Genomic DNA, 18,362 nt, shown 5'->3' with positions numbered 1-18,362 from the left:
TTTGGGTAATAACTACAAAGGATGTAATTTACAGCAATAAAGGTTTACCTAAAGATGGTGGGGGGGTGGGGAAGCAGTAGATGAAAGATTCAGAATATATTGCTACTGCTTCTCCTGACTGCCCCTGTGCGTTCACTGTTATGTTGAAGGAGAAAATTGTAGGCTCTGCATAAATGTCATTAATACTGACATTGCTACACTTATTTTCCCTTGGTCGTAACACATACGTGTGAAACTCACTTGTAAAAGGTGTTCATGCACAGTCCAAAACTGTGGGGGTCTCATGCTGCTAAAGCTTTATTTGTGTACCACAGTATGTCCCATACTGTGTTAAGAAGTATTCTTAGAGGAATCTATGTGTTGAAGCACGCTAACAAGGCAAATTTTATAATACTTCTTATGTTTTCTCTTGAATGTGTTTATTTTTACTTAAATCTGTTAAGATTCTGTAACATAGAGTGGCAACTGAGTCATTTGTACAAGACATGGAGATACCCCAGCGGCAGCACACAGGTAGATGGGGAAGTGGAGTTCAGCATGCAGCAACTCATTTCAATCACATCTAGGTCTCACTTTGGACCATGGGCATGGCTGTGCAGTGGATGCACAGGTGGGGAAGTTGGCTTTATTCCATGGAGCCAGAGCAGCTGAGGAGTGCTGTTTACCAAAAAAAAAAAAAGTTCTTGTGAGTGCAGGTGGGCTTCTCTTGGGAGCGGCCCCCTGAGTGCATCTGCCCTGTGATCTGGCTGGGACCTGATGTGCTGTCGGGGTGGGCCAGGTCTACGTTCTCCTCGCTCAGGGATCTGTGCACCCTGCTGCGCTGCACAGTGCAACCACGGCTGTGACCCTGCACACCCAGCCCTCCTTTCAGCGGTCAGTGGGCCATCTGGAGAAGAAAGCCAGGAGATTCTGCATTCAGGCAGAAACCAAACTGATTATGCATAATGAAGGAAGTTCTTAAACCACGCACTTAGCATTTTATTGTCTGGAATATTTCAGTAAAGAATTTTGCTTCCAGAAGGGACATTCATACATGTAGCTGTTATGTGTAACTCATACCATCTTCTTATGGAAAGAGTCTTAACATTCATGTCTGTCCAGAGCTGAAAAGGTCCTAACAATATTCACAACTATGCATAATCTGAATCGTTTTAAATATGGGGTCAAGGACTGAGCATATTGCATGTCTTCAGTCCAGTTCTCACCCAGCATGTTCCTGGGTATTTTCTTTGTATGCACAGAAAAAAGTATACAAGCAAGAGAAAATATGGCTGATATCCATAAAGAGCTAACTATGCCTAGGGCTTAATTACTTAATGCTGCAGCTTTGGAAGTAGTACTTGTGCCTGTCATCATGTTTCTATCAAATGGCATCAAAGTGCTGGATGGAATATACTCCCATAAATTTTTCATTGGGTTATTTTTGGATGATCTACCATAATGATTTTATAAGTATAGCTTAATAATATATTTATAGGTCCAACTCTTGATACAGAAGGCCAAGGAGAGGTTTGCCATTGCTTTCAATGAGTTTAGTTCTGTGGGCTAAATACCATCTTCATTTTCATGTATACAGTCTCCTAGAAGTCAGTATGGTTGTACACATGCAAATGAAGGTATGATTTGTGCTGTAAAATTAATGTTAATCCTTTACTTGTCCAAACCTGTTATTTAGGAATATGAGTTTCTGTAAGGAAAAAATTGACTCCAGAGGACATGTGATTTTGCAATTGTGTCTGTCCAAACCAAGCTCACGTAATACAGCATACAACACATTCTGTTAGCTACTTCTTAGCCCTGTCAGGCCTTCTGGTGTTACTGTAGAAAGGGTTTTTTGTTTGGTTGATGATTTTGGAAAGTTAAACCGGAGGGCATTGTTGAAGCCAAAGAAATGTTTATGTAGAAGGGTCTTGTGTCTGTTAATTTTGGTTGTTTTGGTTTGAGTCCATCTGTGGCTGAAGTTGTCGTACTGCAAGGTCAACAGAACCTCACCTTGACGTGATGATGCCATTTCAGGCACGGTTTGAACACTGCCTCCCCCCACCGCCAATGAATCTGTTTGTTAGGTTCAAGCCTCGTTTGGGGGTTTTGCTTTTGCATCAGACAAGACATTATTTTTGTCAAGACAACCTTTTTTCAGTTAGCATCTGTAAGCCTTATATTTTCAGTACATTATAGAGAACTTTCTATAGGTCATCTTTGTGGCATTGATAAAGATGGGGTCGGTCTACTAACAGTGCCGGATAGAAGAGTTTGAACTCAGCTTTTTAAATACATGCTGGAAGGCCTGGGTACTCCCAGATTATCCTTCTTTTCCCCATAAAACATATCACTCTTTTTCTAAAGGTTTTTCTTCCCTCCCATGAATCAGTAGGCTGTAATTGTTACAATTACTTAGTTTGACTACATGAAAGTGGCTAAAATTATAGTGTAACAAGAGATTTTAGATTTCTAGAATGTAAACACCTTTATAAGGTTAATTTTTCAACTTTGAATAAACATATTAGCTTATGAACAGATCCATATTATTACATCTGGAATGAATTTAGGACCTATACGAGCACAGAAACCTTGCATGTCAGTGGAAGCCTGATGAATAGTGACCATTTCAGAGTGATCTTCATGTTTGGTAAGTCACTGCTAGACCACAGCCCCTGTAAATTCCTTGGGCTTTGGTATAGTGAAGAGCTGCAATTTCTTTGCTCACAGGTATTTGCTCAGTATAACTTTTTGCTGAATATGTGTTCATGTGATTTGCTCTGTGTTCGCAGACTTCTGGCAGGTGACTCAGTTGACTGCTCTGTGGTTATGATAGATTCATTTCATATGCTCTCACTGCTGAAAATCAGGGAGCTACAAGGAGATGCTCAACTGTACTTGAAAAAGATTTTGTTTGGGGCTGTGAAAAACATCTTGAATTTAGGTATATTTTTAGTAGGAAAATTAATAGATATTTAAAATTCCCTGAGCTGCTTTTCTTCTTTGATCTGTCTGTCAGCGTGACATGAATAGACCTTACACTTTTGTGCTGACGCCTACTATCTTTTTTGGTGTGTTTTTTTTTATTTGCAAGGCAGGTTAAGGAAATGCATTAAGAGCCACAAAAGCTTCTGGGAGTCCCTTTGCATTTATGTGATTAAAAGAACATTGAGTTTAAATGTGGTGTTGCTGTTGGAAACTGTGATGTTTGGAAACAAGTCTTGGCTATTAAATCAGTTTTCAGTAAATAGATGCAAGAAGTTAATTTTCTTTTTTAAATGTTTAGAAAATTAGTGTGGGTGCTGTTATTTTTGGAATGAAGTTCTACCCTTTTTATTCCTCAAAAATTAATTTTAAGTGGATACGATTGCAACGAAATAGTACATTTTTTCCACAAAATAAGAATTTTAAAACTTTGCTGGCCAGTTGTCCCTCTCTGTTCAATGAGTTTCTGCCCCTGCAATTCCAGGGTTTACAAAAGTTCAGCGATCGTTCCAGCCCCATGAGGCTGCTCCTCTTTCTGAAGATATGACTTCCCCTCATTAGGAGGTACATTAGGACTTTTGCTGCTCATCATGTACAAAAGAACCTCATACCTCCTCAGCTAAAATGTCATGGGAGGCTCATACATCAGTCCCTGAAGTGCAGTTGCCATACGCAGTAATTGGCCTGGCAATTAGTGCAACACAGCCTGCTCCAGGGAATTAGCATCATGAGAAGCACCACATGTGCCTGGTGCATTCCCAAGGGGAATGCGTGTCGGGGAGGATGTTGGAGTCTGTCTCTGGGCTGGCCAGGGATAATTGTTATAGAGGCCTTGCAATAATTAATTCTGGCAGTGGGCTGGGACAGGGCGGTGATTCAGTAAACTGTACGCTTATAAAATGAGGACTGCCTGTACTGTGATTTGTTGCTGCATCTTTGCTTCTTGTTAATCTGTGGATTTATTTTACCAGAATTTCAAGAGCTTCTCTCAGGCTCTGGTGCCAGTTTTCCTCATATGCAGTTTCCTTAGAGCATTGTAGCATGTTAAAAAGAACAGACTCTTCCTCCTCAGCCTGGAGAGGTTTTCTTGGTATTTCAAGGAATTTTGGAACTTTGTTTTCTCTTCCGAGTCTCCTTAATATGGTTGCTTAGGAGTGGCAGTTGGTCCTTTTAGAGAAGAGGAGACTATATTGGACCACTCTGAGGTCTACAGGTAATTGTGGGAAACGGGTCCTTGGGCCTGGGCTAGGCGTTTGGTAGAAATGCTGGCTTTGGTTGCTGGAGGAGGAAGAGTGGCTGAGGATGTTCTTGTTTGTTCTCTGGGTATTCTTCTAAGAAATGCAGTTCACAAGTGGGGCAACAGTCCCAGGGTCAAAGACTCCCCGTAAAATGGGGATGCTCTCAGGTGAAGGACAACTAAGTGTTCTGTTGTATGTGTATTTGTTCCAAATTCTGCTCTCGCTTGGGTCATGCCAACCTGTCAGTGTTCAATTCCCTGGCCCTTTGCTAGCGGAGTCATACTCCCCAAGCTGTAGCATAAGCCACAATGCTGAGGGAGCACTTCTGGGGTGCCAGTCATTGCCCATGTAGCATATAAGTCAGAAATGTTCTTGCTACGATAGGCTTTTTTAATGCGAAGTCCTCATTTGAAAGAGTAGCAGGACAGAACATGGGAAATTGCCAATTCCTGGAAAACGGGAATGATAGAGCCCCAGAGACAGCCCTTGCTTAGAATCTATGGATTGGGAAAGATCACGGTGAATCAAGTGTGTCACGTGAGGCAGCATAGACTGAAGAGTGTGGTTGGACAGCAGTGACATATCTTTACTCAGCTTTTTAAGTTTTCTTTATGGCCTGACTTTTAGAGGACCCTGTCTCTTGAAGTCCCAGCTAACATGTTGAAAGACCTGACCGTGCCTCTTATGTTAACTGTGTGAAATCTCGAGGTGGCTTAAATTTGAAGCAACAGCTTGCAAAATAAATGGGCAAATATTCACTTTGGCGACTGTACGGAGTGCTGAACATGAATTCACGTTACATGTTGTAAAATAAAGTGGAAAGGGAATGGCCCATTATTGCACATCATTTGTTCTTAATAACTTTGTATGAAATTAATAAACCTTAAAACCCCAGGTTTTAGAAGTTGTTCAGGATAAGAGTCAAATGATAGGGAAGGGGAAATAGGAAGGGTAAAGCATTAAGGCTTCGATGCCTTATGTTTAACAAATGACTTAAGCAGCAGTTCATACTTTCAATGCTCTCATCTTCTCAGCTGCATATTAAGCTTCAGCACTATTCATTAATTATGTTGAAAAAACCTAGGAGTTCTTTCCTTGACAGTGTTGAGCAAGTTGAGGCAAGTATGCCCTTGTGGGATTGACTTTTTTTTGGCATCATCTATGTGACCACTAGCTTTGGTGGAGAGGAATTGCTACCTTTCCAGGAAACACTGGCCTTTTACACAGAACCACTTTCTACTGTAATGTTGGGGTTCCTGATTCTGCAGCTCCAAGGGTTTCAACTGATATAAAATGAGAGGGGTGGACAACCAACATGGCTTCACCAGGGGCAGATTGTGCCTGACAAATTTGGTGTCTTTCTATGATGGGGTTACAGTGTTGGTGGATAAGGGAAGACCCACAGACATCATCTGCCTGGACTTGTGCAAAGCATTTGACACTGTCCCACATGACATCCTTGTCTCTAAATTGGAGAGTCATGGATTTGACGGCTGGACCAGTGACAAATGGTGTTCCTCAGGGGTCGGTATTGGAACTGGTGCTGTTTAAAATCTCTCTTCTCCCCCTCTACTCTGCTCTCGTGAGACCCCACCTGCAGTACTGCATCTAGCTCTGGGGCCCCCAACATAAGAAGGGTATCGACTGGTTGGAGTCAGTCCAGAGGAGGGCTATGAAGATAATCTATTATGTCCTCTGCTATGGGGACAGGCTGAGAGAGTTGGGCTTGTTCAGCCTGGAGAAGACTCCGGGGAGACCTTATAGCACCTTCCAGTACCTGAAGGGGCTACAAGGAGGCTGGGTGAGGGCTCTTTTACAAAGGCCTGTAGTGACAGGACAAGGGGGAACGGGGTTAAATTGGAAGTGGGGAGGGTTAGATTAGGTATGAGTAAGAAATTCTTCATGGAGAGGGTGGTGAGGCACTGGAACAGGTTGCCCAGAGAAGCTGTGGATGCCCCCTCCCTGGAAGTGTTCAAGGCCAGGCTGGATGAGGCTTTGAGCAATGGCATGGGGGTTGATCTTCAAGGTCTCTTCCAAATAAAACCATTCTATGATTTTATGACAGACATCATCTTTGTGCAGAGCAACCCTAAATTCAGATTATTTAGGGGCAGTTCAGAAGTGGAGTGAGATATCCAGTGACTCCAGCTTCATGGGAACTAGCTTCTTTTGGAGCACCAGCAGGAGCAAGATTGCCGAAGTGCTTCATCCTCCATTCTCTCTGCCCGCTCTATAGAGTAGCAAGGGGCCCTCCTTCCTTACAATCTCAGGATGATAATTTTATTTTGGTTACCATTAAGTTTTTCTCCAGCAACTCCTGAAAAAAGAAATACATAGTTTCAAAGTATTTCCAAGGGGTTAAGCCCCACTGTGCTCAGTAATCTGCATGCTTTCTCTGAGGATGCCAAGCCTCTGTATTAGAGGAATTGCATGTAGCAATACTGTGTGCTATGGCTGTGAACAGGAATGCAAAGGCTGGTGTACGTCTATCCCCAAGCGCTCTAACTTCTGTTTATAAAGAGATTGTTCCAAGCATTCACTCTTAGTGAAAGGTCTGAATGCACAGCAGTCAGTTGAGGGAAAAGGGAGAATATTGTTAAATATATGCACTTTGAAATCCCCAAAGGAAACCTCATTTCAGTGAACCTAAACACAATTCAAAGAGGCAGACTAAATAAAATAATTCAAGAAGGTAACTCTGTAAAATTAAACTTTGTTTTCTTATTTAGAAATGCTGTTGGCTGTGAATAGGGTCACTGCCTTTGTTGGAGGTAGGCGAATCATCTATAATGAAAGACTGAGCCATTGAATTTTACTTCTTTTCTCCTTTTGATCTGTTCACAAGCTCGTCATGAGATTTATTTGTTGTTCAAAAATCTCCCTGCATTTCTACTCAATACCATTCCCGCATGAATAGCTGTCGAATAGCCGGTATTGCTTGATGTTTGGACTCCAACATTGGGCTGTACTGACTAGTTTCCTGGGTTACCTGCGTTAAAGCTATCTGTTTCTTGTAGAGGAGCATTCTTGATACTACTCAACAGACTGTATTTTGAATAATTCAGTCAAATGTGAAATGCCAGATGGTTTTTTTGGTGACTATTGATATCTCTGAGACTGAAAAATAAGCAACTATTCACAAATTTATTTGCGTCAGCTCTGAATGAAGAAAGCAAGCACAAATGGAGTCACTGATATCTCTGAATCAATATTTGCTTGCAGTTTGAGCAACTCTTACAGGGAGAAAGAAAACACTTTTACTTCATTAATTCTTAGGATTAATTTCTAACAATGGGATTTTTTAATATTTCAGTGGTATATAACTATCTTCTTACAAAATAATTACAACTATATGAGAGATTTAATCTCTAGGTGAATAACTTCAGAGCTAAAATATCAAAGATTTCCTTCTCTTTTAAAGAAAAAGGAATTTTAATCTTTGCATATTGTGAACATATTGCACACATCTGAATTGAGTGGTCCAATGAAATATCCTTTGAAATAATAAATCCAGTAGAAAGAATGTAAATATGTTTTCTTAAGGATATTTATTTGGCACTGGTCTTAAACACATTAGGAATTTTATTGTCTTCATTGCAAATAATTTTATATGTAATATAAAGTGATTGTACTACCACATGTTAGTTTGGGGCTGTCGTCCCATCCCATTAGCAGTTCTGTGCTGGTCAGTATTCCTGTCCATGTGCTAGGGCTGCAGTCATGCAGTCACTCCAGCTTTCCTTTTTCCCCCTTGGGACAGGGAGTGCAAGTGAATCAGCTGTTGATATGGTTGGTGTTCTTGGGACTCACCCTGACAACATCTTTACAAGGTACTTTTAGAGAACAGATAAGATCTTGTGTTATACATCATGCTGAAAATTGCCAAGTGAACACAAATACTGGTCTCTCAGCTATATCGTAAGAAAACTAAGTGAAGTGGAATGGCATGAAAGGCCCTTTTATGGACAAGTCAGATTTTGAAGTACTGACTCTTTGACATTAGCACCCAGCACCCTGCACAAAGTCTTTGCACAGATCCCAGGAGGGAAATTCCCAGATGCAAAATGATATGAGGAGTGATTTTTCTAAGTCTTAGAAACCAACCAGTTGAGGAAAGTTGAGCTTAGCAGACTTTTTTCCTGCCTTTGAAAACTTCTGAATGCACTTGAATAATGTTGGGTTTTGTTTTTTTTTTTTAATATTAGTTCTAATAGTTGTCACTGTGGTATGTGGTTTTGGTGTGTGGGGTTTTTTTTTAATTTTTAGTAGTTCAGGCACTGTCCTGCATTATAAACTGGACATGAAGAACAGACATTGTGTTTACCCTAGAGAATAGGCTTGGAGTTTGCCAGGGCTTGATCTGTTCTCTCTTCCCTGTCAATAGTAGTCCAACTGATCTGATTCTTATAATCATACATGTACTGGGCCAGCCCAACTTCCTCAGTATCTTGTCTCTGACACTGGCATGTTGCGGACATCTGTAGGACAGTGTAGGCCTAAAGCCATGGTGGTGATGTTTGACTGGTGTACTGCTTTAGTTGCCAGTGACTTTTGATTCAGGGATTCTGAAGGAAGAGATCTTCTATATTAGTATTTAATAGCCCTTAATAGGATTTTCTTCCATGGATCTATTTAACAGTTTTTGAACCCTTGTAGACAGTGTTTCATGAACATGTCTGCAAGTGATCTTTCATTCAGTTAAATAAGGGAAATAAAATTATGTCCTACACTGTCTGATGTTCCTGGGAATCTTGATTATTACCATTGATGTCTCCTGGCTTAGAAATTATTTTTAATCCTTCACTTGGCCCTTTGATTCTTCATATTATTTTGCTGATTTGGCCGACAGGAGCATTTTAGTGGAAGGCTTTTCAATAAGTATGGAATTTATACAACAAGGAAAGGCACCTTTCTTGCCTCAAGAGCCTACTTATAGTTTGTAGAAAAGCCACACTGCACCCCAAAAATGAGATGGAGCTGAAAGTAAAGGGAGATGACAGGGCATTGCTGTATCTTGTAGAGGAGCCATGTGTTTGGGGCCGCAGGCTGGGGACTATGCTGGAGATAGGTCCAAGATTTGGAATCAGAACATGAGGGCCTGCATGCCCCCATTTGTGCTTACTTTCACCAGCCTACACTTAAAAACAGTGTAATAACCAGCTATTTACCTTCAGGGAAGGCTTTTAGAAATGTTTTCATCTCAACAGCTATTTCTTCATTCAGTCATTCCCACTCCAGTGCAGTTTTCTTGTATATAATACAGAGTGCCACACTCAGTGTCGTTCACCACGCAGAGAGGCATATTGCGGGTATTTACGCACCTGGTCTGTGAAAAGTGCCTCTATATAGTTAATATTTAACCTCCTCAGCAGTGTGCTTTTTGCTGTTTGTAGACTTGAGAGCACAGCTTGCCAAGAGCTGCGGAGTCTCACAATGCTCCCAGCTGCCTCTCTGTGAGTGGGAGGGTGGGGAGCATCCTGCCTTGCTGGCTGATGAGCTGTAGATGGTAGCATTGGGTGAGCTATCTCATTTTCTTAGCCAAGCGGAGCTCTCGCAAGTGCAGGAATTTGTAGCTGCGTATGGCAAATTTGTCAAAAAATCAGCTTTTCCTTTGAAGGGCTTTTCTTAATGCTATAGCTTAATACCACAAGTTAGTAGTATGCAGACGTATTTTATCATCTGGTCATTTTGTATGCATTTTATTCAACTTGGTTATACTGAGAGTGCAAGTCTGAGGATGGGTTCTCATCAGCAAGTGTTGTCTCATAAATATGACTCCCTTTTGTAATAACAGTAATAATCATCATCATAATGATAATTGAACTTAAGTAAGAAAAGCTCCCTCTTTGTGTGCTGTGTAGAAGTGAAGTCGAGGTCTCCCCGTCTTGTGGACACCCTACCCCTGGACAGCAGAGATTGCTCTCTTCTTGTGCCAGTGTTAGCTCTCTGCCTTCTCTCCTTTCCTGCTCCATGAGTGCACATCCTCACGCAAGTGGAGAGCATTTCGCTTTCCTCTTTCCACTGGCCTTATAGATTGCCAAGTGGGCCTTCTTCTGCCAGCAGTGATGTTGGTTTGGTCCTCTGCAGCATGGGGAGGGTCTACCTTAAAGGTGTCCCACATGGGGACAAAGTCATGGCTGCTCGTACAGATCTCTAGCAGGCAAACAACAGACCTCACCTTTTTAGCTGTTGTTGGTTTTAAGAATGAAAACATTGGTGATCATTGTGTTTTATAAGGAGCTCAGTCCTACTGTGTATCTGTCAGGGTGTTTGTATTCAGAGCATAAGAACTACTACCTGATGGGCTCTTTGAAGAGTGTTGAGGGGGAGGGGACAAATTCAAATATGTTAGTGGGATTTAAGTGTAAAGCTGAGCAGTTCACTGCTGACAGTGAGACCATGGACAGAGCCAGAACTGTAGCCTCATGAAGGTTTTTCTGGCAAAATAGTTAGGCAGGGAAGCTAAGTTTGTACTTTTCTTAACAGTAGGTCTCTCAGCTTCACTCATCACTCCTACAGTGATGCCTTTGTAATTTTGTGTATCTGACTCCTTGTTCCCGAGACATCTCTTTTGGAAACCATCTGTCTTGGCCTTCCTCTAAGTGGTGACATCAGCTCTAATGAAAAATTATATGCCAGCTTGGCTTATCCAAGTCAATAGCAAAGCCAGAGGTGGAAGTGTGTTTGTGGGTTGGTTGGTTTTTTTGTTTGTTTGTTTGACAATGTTGTGCTTTCACTTCCTCTTGTGGTATCTGTGCCTTTACTGTGATGGCATCTCACTCAAGACATTTGAAGTCACTACAAGCTTTCCCTCTTCCCAGCTGACTGAGCAGGTTTGGATCAGACAGAGGGCTCATGTTTTTATTCTTTTTCATGACATCCTTCTGCATAGTGCCATGCTGCATGAATCACTAGCTCTACAGGAACTTATATGAGAGGCAGAGAAATGAATCATTTTTCAATTTCTAAACATTTGTTGAACTTAGAGCTGTTAATTTCTGCTCATTTGCATTTAGAATTGTACTCAGTCTGGAAGACTGGGGGTTGGAATGAGGAAATGGAGAAAAATCCCCCGTCATGTTAAGATTCAGTCTCAAGTTACTCAGAAAACCTTGAGACTTAGTACCAAATACTGGGTTATTTCATATCCTAGATTCATATTTTCTGCAAAGGCATGTAAATCTCTGTTGGGTTCAGTGGAGTATTGTCCCTTTGCACAAAAACAGACAATGTAATAAACGCACACATATATAGGGATGTATGTGTATATATATGTATGCTGTATATTTGTATGACAGAAATCAACTTCTTAAGACCTTATGTAGAAATAGTTACTAGCTTAATCTGTTTGATCTAACATTAAAAAGCAATCTTGATATGTCATAACAAAATCAAACTAAAACTCAGTATTATAGGAGCAGAATTTACATTTAGTGGTCAGTGGGCTGGTTATCTGTGCTTACAGCCTTCCTAACATTTAATTTTGTTGGTTGGATGCAGAAAAGTTACATACGGTACTGCTGTTTTGATTGAGCACATCTCTTTCACAGCTTATCAATTTTACAGCTCAGATATGTTACCTGACTGAATGTTGAGTGAAAGAACAATTGTAACGGATTGGTCAAGTGAACTCATTTGACTGACTGTAATTTTCTTCCTGTAATTTAAGAAGTCAAATGGCATATTGGTTCTTCATTTGTGATAGACTAAAATCTAGTGAAGACTAAGGCCTTGGCTCAAGAAAGCTTTTAAACACGTACATATAAGTGAGTTCATTCTAACTCAAGACAGCACTTAAATATTTGCCAGACTTTAAAGTGGCATCAGCTTGAGCTTACAGCTGAGTGCTCTGAACTAGAGCTCAGAGATCTTAAGAGGTTCCTAGGCAGGGAGACCAACTGCCTTGTAGGATTTTATTTTAAAGCACCTCATTTATTTCAGAAAGTTTCAAAAGTCTCTGTGGGTTACTATCAGTGCCTTTACCTAAATGTACTTGCTTGTCTGTTCCTAACTGGCCATTCCTGTGAACTGCTTGGGTGCACAGAAAAAAAACAGAATCTCACATTTTTGTGCAGAGCTCCCTTCCTGCAGAACATGACATTTAAAGTACTTAGTAGTAATAACATACTTTATCTGAGTTTATATTAGAGACATGAAATTCTGAAGAAATGGGGCAATCAAGTGAATATGGTACTGATTGTCATTGCTGAATTGCCTGTTTGCAACTACGCTATATGTATCTGTATATCTGTATATTTTACAGTGCTATTTTTTTACGATTGAATTTGGCCTTTGCAAGCAAGAAGGACAACTACGTGCTTATGGGGCAGGACTTCTGTCTTCCATTGGTGAATTAAAGGTATGTGCCCTTAAAGAAGAATCAGCTTTCTTTTAATGGCAACAAAATAATAGTTGGATGTAAATATTTTGACTTTCAAATAACAGTTAAAAAGCTCAACATAAAAAGCTTACTTTAAAAATATGATATGGACCTAGAAGCTTAGTTTGAAATATCAGCTGGCACTTGAAGCATGAAATGGATATGTAAGGACCAAAGTACCAAAGCGACTATAAACTACAGAACTTATTTCCGTTTGAATTTGCATTTCTTGTAAAAGGAGGCTCATAAGTTCTAACAGGTAAGGGTGCCTTGGGCTCTGAAAGCTTTGGTTAGAAGAAAAGCATGTATTTTTAATACACACAAAAAAAAATAGTTTTGAAATCAGACATGGTTCTGTTGTAAGTTATCTAATGTATTTCAATGGATTTGTTATTGATATTAAATGAACAAGGTTTATTAAGGTCCCTATTCATTAGAGTAATCATATTTAAAATTAGGGAACGCATATAAATTCATGCTAGACTTGAAGTACATGCCTGTGTGAGTACATACCCTATATGTATATATAAAAGTGAAAGTGTTTAACCTTGCATGGTGTGAGTAGTTGTAGTGCATCATTTATTGCCTCTTTTTATGTCTAGGAAACATAGGGAACAAGCTAAAGGTATTTTGTCACAAGTGCAGTATTTTGGGACATAATACATCTCTCTGTTGGCAAGATGGGAGGGAAGGGGAAGGAGAGGGAGGAATACTATCTTCTGGGATCCAAATGAACTCTTGGTGGCCTTTCAGGTAAACATTTGGCTTTAGAAAGCATACACAGAATAGTATTTACAAGCTGTTTTGCAATATATCTTGTGTTTATTTGTGTTTAAACATCTTCCTACCCTCCTAGGCTGGCTTTCAGTGAACTACCTGGCCATTTAATAGAAGTATCTCAGCCTCTTTGTTGTTTGTTTCATTCAGTTATAACTGAGAGTGTTCATGGTGAAGCTCATTAGTCAAACAGCTATTCTTTCATTAGTAGAAAAAAGGTGAAAGAAAGTTACTTTCTCCAATATTTTTTCTTTGATTGCGTTACACCTGCTCTAAGTTCAGTGCATGCTTGAGCCACAGTAGCATTGTGTATCAGCCTGGCAATATTTTATACCCACAGTGCAAAGGTGTTTAAACACAAAAGCTGTACATGTCCCACTTGTTTTCCTCTGGCCCAACAACATTCAGTGCTGGGCCCCAAAATCTGTGCAGGATTCTGCAGAGAATCAGGCATTTTATTTAAACTAGCAGTTACGGTCATTAGGTGATGACCCTGAAAATACCTATCACATCATTTACAAAATCTAAGGGCATAAAAGCAAGGAAATGAATAATCAAGTACATAATAAATCTTCTACCATCAATGTCATAAACAAACACATTATTCTTGTCAAGTGTGCATGTTTTGTTACTACACATTTGTGATTCCAAATCTGTATTCTTCACTCAGCAATAATTTCAGAGTATAAATGCAAAGAATAATCCTTTTGAAAAGCAACAGTAAAAATTAAATAATGTGCACATTAATGGACTATATTGATCTACCTCAAAGGTATGGCCATATATATCATAATAATTTTGCCATAAATCAATAATATTGTACACTTTTCTATTACACTACATATATATTTCATAGATGTGAAGCCAGAAGGGACTATTAGATCATCTGGTTTGACCTCTTGTGTATCATAAGATATTAAATTTCACCAGAACTTGCATAAACTGAGCGTAGGGACTTAAGTTAGACATTTCAGTTATTGGGAGACTAAGCACTTGTGTGCTGCAGGCACAGAACAGCACCATACCGCAAATAGCCAGTCTCCATGAAGGAACTGGTAAGGTGAACAATGTCCGGGAAATCTTTGTGGGACTGTGCTCTGGGGTAGAAAAGAAGGTAAAGGGTAAGGAAAATAATGCAAAGAACCTACAAAGTTTTCTGCTAATCTGACCATGGGGAAGCTCTTTCTAGAACAGAAACCTGGCAGTGAGCATGCTTCGTGTCAAAAAGACACGAGGCAGGTGCTTAGGAAGGAGAATGTCTGTGCACATTGGTGCACAGCCTGGCATCAAGCCATTGCCGGTCTCTGATGTTCCCTGGGAAAGCAACCTTCCTTACCTCCACCCTTATCTTCTAGTACCTATTGGGAGGGAAAATGTCTTCCTTGACCTGAAGGTGTCTGAAAGATAATGCTAATATAATAGACTGTAGTTGAGGTTCTGATGATATCAATATCCTGACTGTAACTGAAATCCCAATGGGTGGCAGCAATTCCCCAGCAAATTATGTGAACAATACTGGTGTGCTCTGTGGTAATGGGGATGAATAGGAGACTCAGACTGCACGGGCATGGAGTCTGACCCTTGTGCATGCAACCCCCCATACTTCTCATGGGAGTCACAGCGAAGAAGTCCTTTCAAAAATAACTACTGCCATTCTTAAGACTGCAGTGATTATGGAACCATAGTTCCTTCTATAGAGGAGTTCAAATACTTACTTATCCTTGTCACTAGGGAGGTGGATCTTGTTTCAATGTTGAATTTTTCTACCTTGACTTCAGAAGCATTTGATATTAATATGCTTTTGTCAGCCAGAAGAAAAGCTTTCACCAGCTGCCCTCCCTATCAGCTCTCTTTCCAATGCAACAGTATTCACAGAAAACAAAATGGGGGCCAATTTTATGTATAATTTCTAGAAATAAATGAGTTGCACTATTTGCAGGGTGGAAGTGGCCAGCAATGTTTGGTCCTTTTAGATGAGTGAACAGCTTTTTCAGTCATCCACATTACTATATTAAACTGCTTCACTCTGCAAATCTGGTCAACGGCTTAGCAACCAAGAACTATAAAAGCTAGGGAAATATGGGCACCAGCCTATCAATATAGGATTCCCTTCCAGTTTTTTTCCCCCATTCAGTATTCAAACTCTGAATTTCAGATACTGAAAAAATGCAACTCCTGATGTGCATGCTATGGAAGCATCAAGCAAAAAAATTTAAAAGCACAACAAGAGAAGGAGTAGATTAAACATGAAGCCTGGGGGGGAAACAAATAATACAGTAAGTAGTTATAAAATGTTCTGCCTAATACAGTCAGGTTAACTCTAGCTAACACTTATTACACAGTATATTATTGAGGCTTAGAGATAAGGCAGCAATAATGTACATTTCAATTATTAAAACTATTTCTAAAAGGCAGTCCAAATGTCTTCAGAAACTTTAATCCATTTACTTTGTGTGATGCTCTCTTGAACTCTTTCATTAAAGGAGTCTCATATGAACTTCAGTTGGCTGTAGATCAAGTCTTCCATCCCTGTTATATGCTTCCATATTTAACAGAGCTAGACTTCAAATCTTTCTGTATAGATGTTTTTGAAGTCAAATACAATATCAAGTCCTGTTTTGTTTTAATGCTAGTTTATGTTAAGAAGAGGCAACATTAGTCTTTATAACCAAAAAGATTCAAACACAAGTTTTGGTTCTGTTATCTGAAGAAGATGCGGATGATGCAGAAAACAAGTCCTGGATCCTACGTGCTCGTTTTGGTGCTCTATTTAAAGAGAGTCTCTTCCAATACAGAAAATTATACTGATAACATTAAAAAAAAAATGGTAAAATCAGGTTGCAATTCTGAAAGTGTTCTATGTTGTAGATAAGCAGAAAACCCATTTAAGAGTAGGTTTTCCAAGACTATCTATTCTCCCGCAGAATAACAAGGCTATAAAGTAAGTACTGGCACACAGGCAACTTCTCACGTATGTTCTTATTCTGCCCTCCTGTACTCCTAGACAGTGCAGTATTTATAACTCATCTGAAGTTTCCCCCTTGCTAGCTGAAGATTTTGCCTTTTTTTTTTTTTTGGTGAAACTGGAAAGATCTGAGTTGTAGTATTACACTCCATTTTTTTATACTCCAAGGAGAAATTACAAGACCAAGCTCTTTTTTCATGTGGCAGTGATAGTGATCACTTAGGAAATGATTCACGGTCACTCAGTGTAGATGCCTGGTGCCATCTGAGATGCCCCAGTATATCTGACCAGCAGCTCTCCAGCTGCCACTCCAGAAATGTGTAAGTCTTCTTTAGGTCCTGTACTATATCTTCCATCCCTTTGCAGATGCATCAGACATCCTAATCTCTAGACACCTGTGGTTAGGTTCCTCAATCACACTCTCAACCTTTGATCTAGCAGGGAGTGGAGGCATTTCTTTAGTGATATGCTTATTTCCAATATGGGTAGCTGTCTAATTCTTAAGCTGTATGGTTGTTTGATACTGCTGCTTTTCCTGGGCATCAGTGGTGATTCATTTGGAAGTTTCATTCCAGACTCTTGTTGCTTGAACTAAAGGAGAATCACCAATAGCGATATTAGCATAAGGAGTACAATTTTTATGACTGGGCCATTAGAGACAGTTATCACAAATCCAAAAGATGGTAAGACGTTTTGGTCAAACAGAGCATATTTTCCACATCATTGTTAGCCTTGACATCTCATTGCTAAGTGGATAACTGAAGAGGTTTCTGATAGATCCGTATTGGATGCTTACTCATTTGAGTTTACTGAAGAACTGAATGTGTAACTGAATGCTGTAAGTGAATAGCATTCATTAAGAAAAATACAGACCTGAGCTTGAAAGCTTCTGGACTCACCAGACACAAGTTTTTTGTTGAGATTCGGTATTTCATAATGTTGAGAGTGCCAAGGACCAACATTTTAGAGCACTGTTTCTGAAGGAAAAAACCCCATCGTTTGGTTTCAAGTCAATGTCCTGACCATCCTGATTTACACTAGGCAGTTTATGGTCTTGTCTGAAGGTTTGCCTGTCGGCTCAGTTCTATTGCTGATATCAGCATATCACCTTAATAACAGACATTACAGATGCCAGGCTGCAGAATTTGAAAACACCATCCAGATTTGCAAAGATGTTTCCCATTGCTTTGAGAGCCATGACAATGCCTACTTGATCCAAAAGCCAAAGAGCCATATCCTAAAAGGGAGGTGGGTATCTTGAGTGGGAGTTCATCAGAATTTTGGCACTTCATTCCCAAAATGCAATCCTAAGAATAATTGATCAGTTTGGAGGCATGTCTGAGTTCTTTACCCTATGTTTCCAGGTTGTGTTTCCTGGTGTCTGCATATCCCAGTCTCTGCAGAGTTGCTTTGTGAAGCAGCAGCTCTGCTCATGAGTAAACTAAACTGGGATCCAGAAAGTAGGAGTCATTTCATGTAGATAATCTGATGAGAATAACCAGAAAGGCTTTCTCAGAGGACATCCACTGTGATAAAGAATTAGCTTTTGCTTCTCTTTAAACTCTTCCCTTGTATGAAATTAGGGCTCAGTTATTAGAGCAGTTGTTCAAGATCGAGGAGCTACAGGCTGAATCCCTTCTCGCCTCTGATGGCTTCAATCCCAAGGAGCAGGCCTGGCCCAACAGGGGCCATTAGTGAGTGGAGAAGAGGGGAGGACAATGTAACCCTTTCTGTTGAAGCTGTCACAGTACAGGAAAGAATCCATGAGCCAGAAGTGGCCACCTGTTGATTCAGATCCAAAGAAAAATTGGCCATATCACACTCTCAGTTCCATGAACAGGGCTTCAGTCAGTGCACTCAAGAATTTTAAAACTTTGTACTTTAGACATCTGAGGCATCAAGTCTCACCTGGAAGTACAAAAGCACCTTAAGAGGAGATGCTTTTATCTATAGTTAACCTCCCAGGGGGCCTATTATAATTCTCACTCAAGACAAACAATTTCATTTTGATAGAAGAATTATAGAATCACAGAATGGT

At 40.1% G+C, this 18,362-nt stretch overlaps 1 protein-coding gene across 1 annotated transcript in view; it reads left to right on the top strand.

Moving 5' to 3' along the window:
* Positions 1 to 12,597, top strand: part of LOC104505787 (tryptophan 5-hydroxylase 2) — a gene marked incomplete at its 5' end in the record, with an annotated part of 39,164 nt that extends 26,567 nt beyond the window's left edge. Inside the window, one exon of the mRNA XM_010146494.1 lies at positions 12,466 to 12,597. Within this exon, the coding sequence (XP_010144796.1) occupies positions 12,466 to 12,597 (132 nt within the window). The remainder of the gene's footprint in view (positions 1 to 12,465) is intronic.
* Between the last annotated feature and the right edge of the window lie 5,765 nt (positions 12,598 to 18,362).

The sequence above is a fragment of the Eurypyga helias genome, unplaced genomic scaffold (assembly GCF_000690775.1).
Source record: "Eurypyga helias isolate BGI_N326 unplaced genomic scaffold, ASM69077v1 scaffold27532, whole genome shotgun sequence".
Classification (NCBI taxonomy): domain Eukaryota; kingdom Metazoa; phylum Chordata; class Aves; order Eurypygiformes; family Eurypygidae; genus Eurypyga; species Eurypyga helias.
Note: the sequence above shows the minus strand (reverse complement) of the source record. Positions and strands in the feature narration are given on the sequence as shown.